Raw genomic sequence first — 17,006 nt, 5'->3', positions numbered from 1 at the left:
TGGGGGGCGGGGCACATGGACCACCCACTGTAAGCTTAAGACAGGAGTATAACTAACCCTAGTGTGAAAGCTAAGTTAGGTGAGATATTGCGGAATAACAGTGCAAGAATTTATTTACTGATCAAAATACAAAAAAAATAAAAAGGACAAAAAGTAGTAACACACTCTGAGCACTGGGAGATGGGGCAGAAGTCAGCAAGTCCCAGAGTCCTGGCGGGGGGCACCCAACCCCTCTGCCATTTCGGGGTCACCTGGGGGTCACCTGGGCTCAGGGGACCTCTTCACATGCTGACCAGTCCCTCTGAATTTAAGGTTGGAGCATTGCCAGGGGCAACACTGCACCAGGAAGGGGTGGGGCCAGGAGGAAACCCTCCACTTCCTGCCCCGTGATTGGATGAATCGCAGACGGGTTCCAGCAGGTTCTACCTGTGTCCTCCACAGTCCCCCTGAGGGGTGGCACCCTGGGGGGCACCTGCTCTCTCCTGCCTCACCCTGAGCCCTTCTTCTTCCCCGCGTCGATGGCCGGTATGCCTGGAATTCCCTCCCAAACTTCAAGATGACCCTGCGTCCCAGGCAGGCTGAGCCCAGGAGCGGCCTGCTCGCTGCATCCTGTGCTGCGCCCGCCTCCAGCCCCTTGAACGGTCAGGAACTCCAGAGCCAGAAATAGAAGACACAGCTGTGCGTTCCAGGAAAGTGGATAAAGAGGGTAATGGCGTGAGAGCTAATTGCAAGGAACATGCCGTCTGTCATCTGCAGAGCCGCAGGCGGCGAGGAGGATGGAACGGAGGCCCAGAGGGAGGAAGGGGAGCGGGCAGGGCGCGTGTTCACACCCGACCTTCAGAGTCAGGGCTGGAGGCTGTGTGGGGGAAAGGGGGGCAGCCCTGCAGGGACGGGAGGCGTGGAGGGCGCCGCTGACGGAGGGGGTGGTGTTGGGACCAGGCTGGGGGCTGGAGGTGCAGAGCCAGGAGGGCACCCCTGCTGGCCAGGCAGGCGGTGGCCCCGACCCCGATGGGGTGGACCCTGTTCCATAATGTGGCAGCAACAGTCTTAGCTTGGGGACTGCGCCCCAGCCAGGGTCCACGCGGCTGCTCCTTCCTTGTGCCTGTTTGAATGGCAAGCTCTGCTGTCGGCCCTTGTCAAAATGGCAGGGAGCGCAGTTCAGACCCCAGGGATGAGTCAGGCCGGTGGGGGGGGGGCGGTGTCTGCCGCAGGAGGCTGGGAGGAAGGAAGGGCCTGGCCCCCAGCACAGCCCAGGGGACCCACTGCCTGAGCTCTCCTGGTTCCCAAATGATGGCGATACTCCAGGATGGGGCTCCAGGGGGAGGTCAAATAAAGATGTGTGTGAGCGCTCACCAGAGCCCTAACCTGCCGGCGTGGGCTGTGTCCACATGTGCTCGCATCACGATGGAGCACCGACCTTCGCCCGTGGCAGGGTGCCACCCTGTGTCAGTACCCACTCGGTTCAGATGCTTCTGGGAATATGTTGCCAACTCTCAGGAGATGACATGAAGATCACAGAACATAGCCCAGGATGGGAGACGGAAACACCTCAGACCCAGCCAGGCTGCAGGGAAGGACTGGATTTCTACAGGAAAGGGTCTAAAATGGGCTGATGAATCCCACTACCCAGGACCAAAGCACATGTAAAATGCCAGAGTATCAAAGGAAGGTCTGTTATGCAGATGACGGATGAAGATCAAGGTTGAGAATGAAGGCCATGTTGGAGGCGAGAGGGTGCATTCGTCGCAGAGACCTGCTGCGGGGGCACATCCCAACAGTGGTCCCAGGACTCCGACCCCGGGACGCCCATCCTGAATGACCCCCTCGCTTGAAGGGGGGCTGGCCTGTGGATAGGATGGAGGCGTTCCCCTGTGATGGTGTGATAGTATGTAAGATGGGGCCTCATATGTAGAGGTTCTCCCACCGGTTTTGAAGAAGCCATCCTACTGCAGAGGGGACCACAACAGGGAATTCGGGGACCCCTGGGAGTGGAGAACAGCTCCCCACTGGCCTCTAGCAAGAAAGGGGAGGCCTTGGCCCTGCCCCACAGAATAAGCCTACCAGGACGTGACTGCAGGGACGCAGGCCTGGGGAGACTGGTCTTCCATCAGGAGCGAGTCTCAAGGTTGAGGCAGCAACAGTCCTCAGGGTCCTTTGGGAAGAGTCGGTCCGGTGGACAAGGCCGTGTCCCCCTGCAGGCACTGTCAGACCCTGTTTCACACTTGACTCCAGCCCTCCCATTGGCTCCAGCCTCGGTCACGGGCCCCATGGCCAGGCTGCCCCTCCGCCCAGCACTGCACCCTCCTCCACACGTCGAGAGCATGTGTTGGCCTGGCTGTTAGGTTATGTGATGACGTCTGTCTGACCATCACAAGTTACAGTCACTGTGGAGATGACTCTTCCTGCCTCGTACGTTGTTCAGTTGCTCACTCATATCTGACTAAGTTGTGTCCGACTCTGTGACCCCATGGACTGCAGCACACCAGGCCTCCCTGTCCCTCACTCTCTCCCAGGGTTTGCCCAAGTTTGTGTCCTTTGAGTCGGTGATGCCATCCAAGCATCTCATCCACTGTTGCCCCCTTCTCCTTCTGCCCTCAATCTTTCCCAGCATCAGGGTCTTTTCCAAGGAGTTGGTTCTTCGCATCAGGTGGCCAAAGTATTGGGAGCTTCAGCTTCAGCATCAGTCCTTCCAATGAACACCCAGGACTGATCTCCTTTAGGATGGACTGGTTGGATCTCCTTGCCTCGTATACAGATTGTAATTTCCTTTGGAGCCAAGGATGATATGCTATTTTTTTTTTCTAATTTAGTTTGTTATACATCTAGAACTCCTAAAATTCTCATCACACTGGTGGAATCAGATATGTGACCCCGGTTCTTACTAATCGCCTGCCTTTCATACAGAGCTGGGAACTTGCAGGGCTTTTCAGGGCTCTACGTGATGGACCGATGCCCATCTGATTGGGCTGAGCTGAAGCTGACCATCCCTTCTCTCCAGGTCCACCCCAAAGCTCAGGTGGTCAGGCATCAGCTCTGGACGAACAGAGGGACCATTCTGCCCTGATGTTCTTCCGGAATCCTCCCCACCGCCACCCCTCCATGATGTGTCAACACCTCACCATGTTCTTAATCAATTGAGAAAGATCCCCGGGTGGAGCTTGGCTCACCCTGCCCCATAAAAGAGCTCATGAGTTTTAAAAAGAATTTTGATTTTTATTACTGAATACAGAAACGGTCAATGTAGAAAACCCTTATAATGTTCCAAGCAAGTGAAAGTTGCTCAGCCGTGTCCGACTCTGCGACCCCATGGGTATACAGTCCATGGACTTCTCCAGGCCAGAATACTGAAGTGGGTAGCCTTTCCCTTCTCCAGGGGACCTTCCCAACCCAAGGATCAAACCCATGTCTCCCGCATTGCAGGCAGATTCTTTAGTAGCTGGGGCACAAGGAAGCCCAAGAATACTGGAGTGGGTAGCCTATCCATTCTCCAGGAGATCTTCCCAACCCAGGAATCAAACTGGAGTCTCCCACACTGCAGGCAGATTCTGTACCAGCTGAGCCGCAAAGGAAGCCCGTTCCAAGCAAAGCCCATGTCTATGGTAGTAGTATCTCTACCAGCCATTCTGTAACCTGTTCAGAACTAGGAGCGGGTGGGCCTTGTTGATGGAACCTGCCCATCAGCTTCTCCTCCCCACTGCGCCGAGTCCGTCCCCCGCCTGGGCCCCTGGGCACACATCGCATCTGGCTCTTCCTGTCGCTCTCAGGACAAGCCTCTGGTTCCTGAGGCCGCCGAGTGGCCCCACATCCACTCAGGCTGTCTCTCCTGCTTCTTCCCAGCTCTGCACAGTCCTACGGCCCCCTGTGGCCCCCACGTTCCCCCAGTTCCCGGAGCCTGGCCTCCACGCCACGGACAGTCCCCACTGAACAACCTCTCAGGCCCCTCCATGGGACAGGTCCCGCCCTGGAGACATGGGACCATCCGCCCTGGAGACAGTTTCCCCCCAGGCAGATGGGGGCCGTTCTCTGTGCCCTTTGCACCTGGGCACATCTCTGGAAGGACACTCATGCCCCTGGAAGATCCTGAATTCACTTTCTGTCTCACCTCCCACCAAGCTCTCAAGGTCAGTGGCCTTGATTTATCTTCTCTGAACCCACAGCACCCAGCAAGGGGCCTAAGACATAGCCAATATTTAGCCAGTGTTTTTAAGTGAAAAAATTATTTTTGGATGACTTAAAGGTTTCACTGCCCCATCAGCTGAGAGTCTGGAAGTGGCAACCTCCCAGCAGCAAGGAGCTCATCTGGATCTCAGGTCCCAACATCTTCTCCGATAGGAGGGACCAGGGCTTCTCAGAGAATGCTGATTCTCGGGCCACCACAGGAGAGGTAGGAGATGATCCTGGAGCATCTTCAAGAGCCCAGGAAACAGAAGAATGGGGATACATCCCCGGGACACAGGAGGCAACCACAACAGCCAAACCTGGAGCAATTAGAGCACAAATCAGCAGTCATGTTAGATTACAACCCAAAGTATGACATAAATATCTATGAGTTTATACTGACATAAACAGTTGATTGAACTAATAAGTAAATGTGGGGGAACAGGCAAATACCCCATCCAGAAGAATTCCAAGGAACTTACACAGATTCTTCCATATCAGGAGGTGGAGCAGACCCCTCGAGTGGCATCATCAACTCAATGGACACGAGTTTAAGCAAACTCTGGGAAATAGGGAAGGACAGGGACGCCTGGAGTGCTGCAGTCCACGGGGTCACAAAGAGTCAGACACGACTGAGCAACTAAAGGAAAACAGAACAAGCACATAGAGACTTCTCTCCACAGAGGACAGCACAATGTAGGGAAAAAGCATAAATGCAGAGAAGAAAGACCTCGGCCAGGTGATCAAGGTCAGCATCAGCTGTGATACGTCACATTGACAGTACGGACCTTGATGGGAAAGACATGTTACTCTGGGGTCTTCCTCCCCAAACCCACAGCCCCAGTAGAACTGGAGAAAAACAGGGACAAAACCCAGCACAGGGACATCTCATGGAACACCTGACCAGCTCTCCTCAGAGCTGTCAAGGTCATCCAGGCCAAGGAGAGTGAGGAGCTGTATCAGCCCTGAGAGCCGGAGGAGATGTGAGATTACACGTGGTGTTTGTCCTGGGTGGAATCCCAGGACAGAAAAAAAAATTAGGCAAAGACTAAAGTAACTGAGTAAGGTGTAGACTCTTGTTAATAGTAGTGCGGATCCATCTAGCACACCAGCGTTAAGATGTTAGCAATATAGGAGACCGCGTGTGGGCTAGACAGTAACTTCACAGTATTCTTGCAAGTTTTGTGTAAATCTAAACTATTATAAAATAAGGTAGTTTGGTTAAAAAGTTACCTACCTGAAAAAGGTTTAAGTGTTGATTAAAAATCAATTAAAATTGTGCCAAATTCTGACTAATTGCAAGACGGTGCCCTCTGTTAAGGCCTGTGCCATCCTGAAAATTCTTACAAGTAAAATTTCTCCTCTCAAGATAGGGCATTTGAGAATGTCTCAGCCTCACAGATACAATCAGGGCTTTAGATCAGGGCACTTGGCCCTGGAAGATATCCAGGGTAGACATAGTGTCATGAGTCTAGAAATTAAATTTTCTTATGCTTGAAAAATTGATTTTCTTAAAAGTTTGACAAGTCAAACACTTTTAAATGCCACTGCATCCCCAAACCCGTGGTTCCTTAGGGCTGTTTCTCACCATCGACCAGTTCAGCCTGACTCGGGCTCAGCATTAGATGTTAAAAGCAACTCTACTGAATATCTTTCTTCAGGTGTCAGCGTTTTCTACCTGGGAGAAAGAATTACATAAAATCGTGTTTGATCCACGCTATCTCCTGCTGAACTCGGAGGAGCGGAAACAGGTAAGGAGGTGGGAGGCACGCTGACAGACTCAAGAGACGTGGTGTTAAAGTGATGCTCCATCCAGAGGTTAATGAGGACACACGGGTGCCTGGTGTCTTCGCCGTGTCTGTGGAGAAGCCGTGAGGTTGTGGGCTGTGAGGGGAAAGTGCCCTGAAGGCAGAGGGGGTTACCCTGGTTCCTGCTCTTGGTGAACTGTCTGGTCACGACCCCCAAAGACAATACTCATATTCGAAGGTGAAAACTCAATCTGGGGGAGCATGAACCATGTCCTCAATGACTATTAAAAAGACTTAAGGTCCAGTATAAGAACAGTGACATAGGAGAGGTCCAGGGAACGTAGGAGCAGAAGTAAAGGATGGACGTTTCTAGAAATCAGATCCCCAGAAAGGCAAGAATGGGTTGCAGGCCTGCAGGTCATTTTAAATGGATACCTGGTAGAAGTCTACCCTGGCGTGTTGACCAGTCCCATCAGTGAGCCAGAACCACTTCCAGGATTAGACAGACAGACGGACAGCTGTGTGGACAGGTAGGGAGGCCTGGGTTCTCACAGCCCCGCTGATGTCTGTGGCTCCTGGAGCACTCCCAAGAAGGGCCCTGAGAGAAGTTCCAGAAGGATTCCAGTTCTGCTTCTGCTTCTCTGATTCCATCCAACCGGGCTTCTCCCCCCACCTTCCGAGAGCAGAGGGGATGCGTGTGGAGCGTGGGTGACCGGGAGCCACCCCTGGGAGCAGAAGCCCCTCGAAGGTCATCTCAGGGGAGGGCCCTGGCGTCATGGGCCTGGAAGCGTCTGTCTGATTTCAGACGGTGGGATCCTGGAAAGCCGGAGCCTTAAGGACAGAAAGTGCGGCTTTATTTTCAATTCTGTCGTCAGCCCATGAAGTTCCCTTAGGGTGCAGACCAGGGGCTCAAGACAAGGCACTCGGGCAGGGCCTTACTTGGAGTCTGGACGTTTTGTGTCTATTTTCCCCTCAAGCTGAGGAAACCGGGTGGCTTTAATCATTGGCAACATCGCACCCTTTTGTTGCAATATTAGAAATCAGAAAGTTCACTCTCTAACCATGACCACACACGGTGAGAAGCTTGTTTATTCTGGTGGCAGGATCACCTTAAACCATAAGGGATAACACTCAGGGCAGCTGCCAACGGTGTCTCACTGACCGTTGAGGTCAGTGCTGTTGCCTTTAGTCCATGGATGTTTTCAGAGGCCGTCAGCCCCTTAAAGGAAGCTGAAGAAGTAAGCCTCTCCTCCGCTGACGGTGTGATGTTTAGGCCCCGTCTCTCAGAAGGCAGGGCGCTCAGGGCCCGTTTGCTTGCTGGACAGACTGGGCTCCTGGGCCGAGTGGGGACTCTTGCCTGCTGTCTTGAGTCTGGAGGGTGGTCACGATCCGAGAAGCACCCTCAGGATCAGCGGGGCGGCTGACCTCTGCAGCCGCTGTCAGAGAGGCAGGCTCTGACGGGAGGGGCTGGGGTGCCAGGATGCACCCGGGGCAGACGGATCAGACCAGATGGACGGTCAGCTCACGCCGAGTCCACCCTTTGTGGGGAACTAGCAGGCATCTTTGTGAAATCACCAGGGGACACGTCAGGCCCTCCGACGTTCACACTGCACACAGGCGGTGCTCACCCCGCAGTGTGGTCCCCGAGCCCCACGAGGAGGAGGAGGAAGTCCTTCAGCACCAGAGAGCCTCAGAGGGAACCTGGCATCGCCAGAGAAATCCCGCCTCCCGGCAAAGCGGCAAGGTTGTCATTTCTCAGAGGCGCAGAGCTGAAGCTGAGCTGATGAAGGAAACAGTGTCTGGGCCCCATTCAGAAAGCATGGTCCTATTTATGAATGGGTCTGGCTGGCACTCAGCCATCATGGACTCTGGGGGGGACCCACGATCACTTAGTGTTTGGTGGGAAAAGCCAAGGCTCGCGGTGTGTTCACTGCGTCCATCCCTCTGCGGGGGGCTGCAGGGGAGTGGTGAATGGGTCTGAACCGAGCGCAGGGGTCTGGGGAGCGTGCGTCAGAACAGTTTCTATGGCAACAAATGGCAATCCATCTTATTTCACTGAAACACGCCATGACAAGATAATGGCCAGTGGTCTGTCTTTTAAAAAGTCATGCCCCGTTTTGAATAAGACTGGTGTAATTTGTTAAACAGGAGGAAAAAAAACCTGTTACATTAAATTATAGCGGCATAAATAAAGCGCCAGAGCAAAGGCAGTGGAGAGAGCAGAATCTGATTAGAGGGATAAATGGTTCCAGGCAGGCAGAGAAGCAGGTCTTTCTCACAGCTCTGACCCCACTGCCAGCCAGGGTTTCTATCCAGATTCAAAATTAATAGAGCAAAACTCTGACTAATGATGGAGCCCCATGCTTTTATTTGGATAATAACCCTGCATTCACCTTTTTTATTGGCTGAAATTATCAGAGAACTGGAGAGCTTACGTTACCATTTGCCTTGAAGGTGAAATAAGCCAATCGTATTCTTAGTTAAATATATATATGCTCGCTCTCCGTCTAAGTCCTGTTCGTGAATATTTGATTTCGCTGACGATTCTTCTGGAGGTGAGAAGCATTTTGGATTTATAGTCCCACAGAGGCTACCAGGACTGAAATGGAATCTGAAACCATCAGACAGTGCCAAGGAGACCCACTCCATCGGGAGCGAAGGGGGCTGTGACCCACCGCGTGGCCGCTTCCAGCTCTGTGTCCTCAGGAGGATCCTTGGGAGGAGCACAGGAGACTCCCTGAACTTTTGGTTCAAATTCCAGGGTCTGAAAGGCCACTGATTGGGCTGGCACAGAATTGCTCTTTATTGGCCTAATAGGACCCAATGTGGGCTTTCACTGACCTTTTTTATTGATCTCCACATACACATCTAAATTTGCCATGAAGTGATGGGACCTGGTGCCATATCTTAGTTTTCTGAATGTTGAGCTTTAAGCCAGCTTTTTCACTCTCCTCTTTCACTTTCATCAAGAGGCTCTTTGGTCCTTCTTCACTTTCTGCCATAAGGGTGGTGTCATCTGCATATCTGAGGTTATTGGTATTTCTCCTGGCAATCTTGATTCTAGCTTGTGCTTCATCCAGCCTGATATTTCGCATGATGTACTCTGCATATAAGTTAAATAAGCAGGGTAACAATATGCAACCCTGACATACTCCTTTCCCTATTTGGAACCAGTCTGTTGTTCCATGTCCAGTTCTAACTGTTGCTTCTTGACCTGCATACAGATTTCTCAGGAGACAGGTCAGGTGGTCTGGTACTCTTTAAGAATTTTCCATAGTTTGTTGTGATCCACACAGTCAAACACTTTCACGTGGTCAATAAAACAAAAGTAGATGTTTTTTTCTGGAACTCTTTGCTTTTTTGATGATCCAAAGGATATTGGCAATTTGATCTCTGGTTCCTCTGCCTTTTCTAAATCCAATTTGAACATCTCAAGTTCATGGCAAATAGATGGGGAAACAATGGAAAGAGTGAGAGACTTTATTTTGGGGGGCTCCAAAATCACTGCAGATGGTGACTTCAGCCATGAAATTAAAAGATGCTTGCTCCTTGGAAGAAAAGCTATGACCAACCTAGATAGCATATGCAAAAGCAGAGACCTTACTTTGCCAATAAAGTCCATCTAGTCAAAGCTATGGCTTTTCCAGTAGTCATGTATGGACGTGAGAGTTGGACTAATAAGACAGCAGAGCACTGAAGAATTGGTGCTTTTGAACTGTGGTGTTGGAGAAGACTCTTGAGAGTCCCTTGGACTGCAAGGAGATCCAACCAGTCCATCCTAAAAGAGATGAGTCCTGAATATTCACTGGAAGGACTGATGCTAAAGCTGAAACTCCAATACTTTGGCCACCTGATACGAAGAGCTGAGTCATTGGAAAAGACCCTGATGCTGGGAAAGATTGAAGGCAGGAGGAGAAGGGGATGACAGAGGATGAGATGGTTGGATGGCATCACTGACTCAATGGACATGAGTTTGAGTAAACCCCGGGAGTTGGTGATAGACAGGGAGGTCTGGCGTGCTGCAGTCCATGGGTTCGCAAAGAGTTGGACACAACTGAGCAACTGAACTGAACTGAACAACTCATCTAAATGACCTCTAATGTAGTCTCCTTTTAATGATCTTGAAGCTTGGAGACCACCGGGAATGGCACAGCTGTCTCCACCTCCTTTGGCCCTCATCTGCAACTGACAATTTTCTGATATTCCAACAGGGAACAGTCTTAATCCAAGCAAGTGAGGTTCACGCTAGGCACTGCTGCAAAGAGGGATTCCCTGGTGGTGTTGTGTTATGTCCACTGCTGGTTCTTGAGGGAAACCTCCCCCAGGTTGTGGATGGATTTGCCTACCAGATAATGTCCATGGCCTTTAGGTGAAGGGGCAGGTTTCCTTGTCGAGGGAGCCTTCAGGCCCACTTCTCATCAAGCTGGGGGTGGGAGTGCAGTGCCTGAGGGTCAGGTCTCCTCACTGGGCATTTCCATGACACCCAGGAGAGGCTCACCTCATCTGCAGGAGTCCTGGGGAACCAGACCCTCGTTCATAAGGGGCTTCTGGGAGCCTTGAGTTGGGGAAGGGAGAGATGCTGGGTTGACCTTCTTTTCACAAGTTCAAAGTCATTTTGAAGACTCAAATGCCAGTTACGTTGCCGTGGGGATTGCTAGAACAAATTGCATACTCTCGTGTGTCATGGTACTGCTGGCCAGGATGCGAGAGTCAGTGAGAAACTTCACATGGTAAGGGAAGCTCCAGGCATTCCAAAGAGAAATACCGAGGCCCTGAGGTTGGGTTTCCAAACTGTCCTCTGCCCCCACTGCCTCTAAAGAGCACCCCTCATTCATTCCAGGGATTTCTCAGCAAGCTGATTCAGTGTTTGACCCCAGATCACACCTGCAGCTGGTGCGCACTGGTGTCTTGGGAGAGCAAGTGTAACTGTGTAGACACTCGGTGTCATGGAGAAACCATGATGGAAGGCTCTGGCTTGTAGCTGCAGCAGCTGTGGAAAAGACAGGCTTATCTCAGATTCTCGCTGTTTTCCTGTTGTGTGCGAAGCATGAGATTTCATTTCTGATATTGCACTCTTGTAATAGTTCTCTTTTGTGTGTGTCTTAAGATATTTGAACAGTTTGTCAAGACAAGAATAAAAGAAGAATACAAGGAGAAGAAAAGCAAATTGCTGCTAGCCAAAGAAGAATTCAAAAAGCTTCTAGAGGAATCTAAACTGTCACCCAGGTATGGAGAGAGAGTAAACATCAGGCAGTTTCTGGGGCTGGAAATTTGCCACGTTTTGTAAGAGGATTTTTTAAAATCAGTGTGGGTTACACCAGGTGGCCTATGTTGTGTCGAGCACGTGATTTTGGAGAAGGAAGGCCTTCTCCCTGTGCTGTCCACGAATGCACCTCCCAGCCCTCTTCCCCATCCCCCCGGCAAAGGGGGTGTTCTCTGCCGACCAAGGGCACCCTGGCCGTTGTGTCCACCCTACATGATGGTTTTCAACCTGTCAGCAGCCCTGACTCCAAGGCCAAAATAACTCATCAATAGGTCAGCCCTCATTAGATTGGTCTAAGTCCTGATCAAACGATATGAGAGTGAAAATCCAAAACAACACGCAACAGCAAAATAAACGCCACCAGCAGCCTGGGTTTCGCACGCCTGGGCAGCCGTCCAGAGTGTAATACAAACGTGCTCCCACACGGCGAAAGGGAAGAGTGAACCTGGCCATCAAATTCACCTAAGATAATCAGGCATTATGCCCGAGAAATACAAGCTGATATGAAAATGATGCTAGAAATAAAAGAATGCATAAGCTTAACTCTTCTCAAAATTAAATTTAATTGACTGACATTTAAAAATTAATGTGCATGTACTACTTTTAATTATAAAACTATAAATTTTATGAGTGAAAATGATAATTTTGATATATTTTTGTTTTCAATTAGGATGCTAGTTTTAAATGGACATTTGTGCATTTTTATTTTTAATAATAATGCTGACAGAGTGCCTTTTTAATAATAGTGCTTAAGTAGATCATATTTAATTGACGTTTGCTTTCTGTGCAGATGTAGGCATCTACATTTTGATCAGAAATTGGTTAACTCACTTGGTCAATAATTGGATAATGTAATTTTGTATTGGTTATGTAGTCCTTCCCTGGTACCTCAGATGGTAAAGAATCTGCCTGCAATGCAGGAGACCCAGGTTCGATCCCTGGGTCGGGAAGATCCCCTGGAGGAGGAACAGGCTACCCACTCTAGTATTCTTGCCTGAAGAATCCCATGGACAGAGGAACCTTGTGGGCTTCAGTCCATGGGGTCGCAAAGAGTCAGACACAACCGAGTGACTAACATTTTCACTTCACTATGTGTCCTCAGAAAACTTCTCCAACTATTTAGAGGATAGGTACTTCCTGAACGGGAAGAAAATTTGCCTGAATTAGCCCCACTGCCAATGCTAACCTCGAAAAGTAAATGTGGGTCTAATGATTTGTAAATTGTGGTTTCCTATGGGAACGCTGGGTTCCGGCCATGGATTTGCTCCATCACCCCAGTCAGTGACCCTGGGTGGGGGGCTGGTTCTGGAGCCCCTGCATCAGTGCAGAGCAGCCTTGCCCATCCTTGGCCCTGGCGCTGGGGTCAGGCCCTGGACCTTCTCAGCTCGGCTGTCTCCATCTGAGGGCTGTAGTTGCCCTGCTTCACCAGCCTCTAGCAGGACGGCGTGTGGGGAGACAAGACAAGACGTGCGGTGTCCAGCCGGTCCTGAAGAGTCTCATCCTTACCACTGCGCTGGCCTCAAGGACAGTTAGCTCATGATCTCAGTCCATCCACTGCTAAAATGTTAACCGTATGCCAGCGTATCCCCCACTCCCGTGAACATATCATGAATGCAAAAGAGAAACATTCAGACTGTATTCGACAATTAGGAAGAAGTTTACACACAGACAGAAGGAAAATCAGTGGTATAAATGAATATACTCTTCATTGAAATTAGATCTAATTGCCTGCCACTTTTTAGAAGTGTACTCTGGGCATATAATACTTTTGTAATTACAAAGCTGGCTTGTGTTTCAAAGCCAATTCCGGGATGTTTCAAATCCTTTCCAGATCCTCTTCACGTTCTCTTCCTGCCGTTCGCAGGTTTCCTAGGGAGAGCGGGCAGTTCTCACTGCTGCCCCCTGGCCCAGCGCAGGTGTCCTGAGGACCCTCAGCAACACCTCGCATCATCCTGGCTCCATCCTGACCACAGGGACAGTCCAGGGCCCACTCCCAGCCCTGCCGAGCTCTCAGGGCCTGGGGGCAGGGAGAGGAGCCTTGGGGGAACCTCCCCGTGGGCTGTGGGACTAGCACTCTGGCCGGATCAGCCACCTCCTTCAACTGTGGGCAGCCACATCCCTGGGGAAAGGAGGCCGCAGTGCCAGTTACTCAGAGACCTTCCCCAGGCTCTCTGGACGGTCCGCCAGGGTCGGCAGTAAGGCAGGCTGCCCCCTCGAGACGGCTAACAGGTCACAGAGTTTTGATTCTTTTCTCTTTTCGGGGATGCTTCTTTTCAGAGGTGCCCAGAATAGGATCTCTCGAGAAGGGTCTCTGCCCAGCCCCCTATTGAAAATGCTCAGACTCCCTCTAACACCCCCAAGATGACGAGCACCCCATGACTCAGCACCTCACTTTTCTCATGCAGACGGGTGAAGGAAGTGCAAATAAGTGTGTGTTAGTCCCGCACAAGGCGGTTGTGAAATCATGGAAGGGATGGAGGGAGAGAGGGAGGGAGGGAAAGAAAGAGGGGAGAATGTTGGCAGCCAGAGAGAGGTGCTTTCTCTCTACGAAGCCTGGGAGCAAGCGGGGTTCCGGAGCACGCCTGGACAAGAGTAGTGCTTGAGGAAGGTGTGAGACACCTTGTTTAGTGATAGCACAGTTATAGTTGTTGCCGCTTAGTCGTGTCTGACCCTTTGCCTCCCCATGGGATGTAGCCCATCTCTGTCCAAGGGATTTCCCAGGCAAGAACACTGGAGTGGGTTGCCATTTCCTTCTCTAGGGCATTTTCCTGACCCGCGCCTCCTGTGTCTCCTACATTGCAGGCAGAATTTTTAGCCCCTGAGCCATCAGGGAAGCCAACAGGGTCTACTAATTATTGGTCTTGCCTCTTAACAGCCATGTCAATAAAATCTTGTTATTCATGTATGAAAGGTAAAAAATCTGCCTGCAATGTGGGAGACCTGGGTTCAATTCCTGGGTTGAGAAGATCCCCTGAAGGAGGGTGTGGTAACCCATTCCAGTATTCTTGCCTGGAGAATCCCCATGAACAGAGGAGACTGGTGGGCTACACAGTCCAAGGGGTCACAAAACGCTGACGTGACTGGTAGACTAAGCACAGCACATTAAGTTATAATGAGTGAGTGAGTGAAGTCGCTCTGTCGTGTCCGACTCTTTGCGATCCCATGGACTGTAGCCCACCAGGCTCCTCCGTCTATGGGACTTTCCAGGCAAGAATACTGGAATGGGTTGCCATTTCCTTCTCCAATAATTCAATGCAAAAATGAAATGTCTGCAACAAAAAATAAAATTGTCCGCAAAGAGAAACTGGAGGAAGAGGTCTCCCCGGGCACAGGGTGCGTGGGTTTCTCACACACTCTGGGCCCCTCCTGCAGCTCCGGCTACAGGTCTTGCAGGAGCCCCAGGCAGGAGGCAGATGGGAAATGTCCAGGCACCCGGCTCCCCAGGACCCCTGCCCCCTGGAGCTGTCACAGCCCTTCGCTTCCATCTCGCAGCTGGGAGGAGAGGTGGCTCTGGGGAGCAGGTCCTGGCCGAGGTTCCACTTGTCCCTGCAAGGCTGCACCCACCCCTGCCCTGCGAGCTGCCCTGCCCCCTCAGGCCTGGCCTGGCTGGCATCTCTGAGCTCCTTACGGCGCCTCCCTGGCCTGGTGATCACGGGTTCAGTGAGTCAGTACTTGGGTAGTAAGCACATGCCGCTGGGCTTAGACTGTCAAGAGGTTCCGTAGGAACAAGGCAGGTAACGTGCTTCCACGGGAGCAGGGAGAGGCGAGTTGTGGTGCATGACTGAGGCTCTTCGAGATGACATCCGTGGTGAGGGCCGTGAGAGGGTGCGGTGAAAGGGAAGATGCGAGAGTCTGGGCTCCCGGAAGCCATTCCTTTGATCTGCCCCTCGGCTGTCTGGGGCCAGGGTCCTGTGTTTCCACATCCTGAGCTTCCAGGGCTCGCCGTGGGGAGTGGCTGCAGCCTGATGGCTGCCAGCTGGCGGGGGCTTGTTCCCTCCTGAGCTCACTGTCCGGGGTGGCTGCAGCCGCTGGCGACTGTCACATCCTTGGTTTACTGGGATGGCAGGAAATGTTCTGCTTCTCACTTCTAGTGGGGAGGGAGCTCTAAAGGATGAGTGGGGAAAGGAGGGAAGGGTGTGTCAGGCAGAGGGAACAGCATATGCGAAGCCCAAGGCAAGAAGCAGCTCAGTGAGAGCACGGGGAGCAAGAAGACCTGTGTGGCCGGAGCAGTGATGGTGGGCGCTGGGGGCTGGGAGTGAGACGAGGCCCAGGAGGCAGGTGAGGCCAGGCTCGTGCCCAGAGGGCGGCTGGATGCAGAGACAGGCAGCTGTGCAAGTTAAGGTGGCTCAGGCATCGTCTGGGCCCATGGGAAGTGACGCCCAGTACAGGGAGCAGGCAGCTGGCGTTGGAGGCCCAGTAGCCATTCCCTCTGCCCATCCACCACCGAGGGTCCTGCTCCTGAGACCCTGGGCTCAGGGAGGAGGTGCTCAGAGCCCCAGGAGCTGCTCTCCTCCAGGAAGGCCCTCAGGATGCCTTTTGTCTTCCAGGACCACATTTAAGGAGTTTGCTGAGAAGTACGGCCGGGATCAGAGGTTTCGACTCGTCCAAAAGCGGAAGGACCAGGAACATTTTTTCAACCAGTTCATCCTTATTCTCAAGAAGCGGGACAAGGAAAACAGACTCAGGCTCCGGAAGATGAGATGAGAGTGTGAGGACGTGATCAGGCTGAGCGTCCGAGCATCCGGGGCGGAGGTGGAGGCGGCTTGGGGGTGGCCCCGCCCAGCTGGGTTGGGAGCCCACGGGCCATGGGCTTAGGTCTCCCAGGATTACTGTTTCATATTGAAGCTCCCTTTGGTACAGCCTTCCAAGTTTGATGCATTTCTTATTTGCCATATGTCGCTCCCTTAATTGTTTTACTTACGCAGATTACTTGTAATATAGACAAATTCTAAGTCTGCCGCAGGTTTGCACCTCAGCGGAAAGAGGCACCGACTCTGACCCCCTCAAGGCGTTTTCATCATTCGAGCCAATTATCCGAAACTTTTCTGGAAACCTTTGTGAGTTCCTTCCATCCCTCAGGAGTTCCACGGTGTTGGGGTGTCCCAACTCGGGTCCCGGGTATCAGTCTAGTTTCCTGAGTAGTAGCATAGGTTGTTCATCATCGCAGTGACACCTGTGACCATCAGACACATGGACCACGGACCACCTACAGGTTGAAGGATGACCACCCACCCTCTCCCCCGGGGAGTGCTGGGCCTGGAGAAGGGGGCTACGCTGTCTGTGGGAGGTCCTCCTTAAAAAAGAATTATTTTGTACAAAATCATCTTATGGATATTTGAGTTATTTTTCTTGTATGCCCAGAGTTTGCATGAGATTTTTCTCACCATCTTTGTATAAAAAAATTTTAAATTTTTTTGAATTAATAAATATTTTAAACCAGTGTATTTTTGTGGCTTAGACTTCCAATCTTAGGCAACAAAAATTGTGGCTTTCCCTGGTAGCTCAGATGGTAGAAAACCCACCTACAATGCAGGATACCCAGGTTCGATCCCTGGGTCAGGAAGATCTGGAGAAGGAAATAGCAACCCACTCCAGTATTCTTGCCTGGAGAATCCCATGGACAGAGGAGCCTGGTGGGCTACAGTCCATGGGGTCACAAAGAATCATACACGACTGAGCAACTAACACTTTTACTTAAAGATACTCTATTTCAAAAGATTCATAAAAGCATCTGTGATTGCCTGTAAGGGCTATGAAAGTACTACTCAAAAGGAAGTCTTGCTTTTCAAGCTACCAGTCCTGGGTGGAGTCATATTTGATAAAACCTGCTAATTAAT

The 17,006-nt window shown here is 51.5% G+C and overlaps 1 protein-coding gene across 1 annotated transcript in view; it reads left to right on the top strand.

The window, feature by feature from the left end:
* The window catches only part of TCERG1L (transcription elongation regulator 1 like), a 194,239-nt gene extending 177,626 nt beyond the window's left edge, over window positions 1-16,613 (top strand). Inside the window, exons 10-12 of the mRNA XM_043926019.1 lie at window positions 5,820-5,909; window positions 11,014-11,132; window positions 15,717-16,613. Of these exons, the coding sequence (XP_043781954.1) occupies window positions 5,820-5,909; window positions 11,014-11,132; window positions 15,717-15,873 (366 nt within the window). The 3' untranslated portion in view covers window positions 15,874-16,613. The remainder of the gene's footprint in view (window positions 1-5,819; window positions 5,910-11,013; window positions 11,133-15,716) is intronic.
* The last annotated feature ends 393 nt before the right edge of the window (window positions 16,614-17,006 follow it).

The sequence above is a fragment of the Cervus elaphus genome, chromosome 15, assembly GCF_910594005.1.
Source record: "Cervus elaphus chromosome 15, mCerEla1.1, whole genome shotgun sequence".
Taxonomy (NCBI): domain Eukaryota; kingdom Metazoa; phylum Chordata; class Mammalia; order Artiodactyla; family Cervidae; genus Cervus; species Cervus elaphus.
This window is presented reverse-complemented; position numbering and strand designations above follow the sequence as displayed.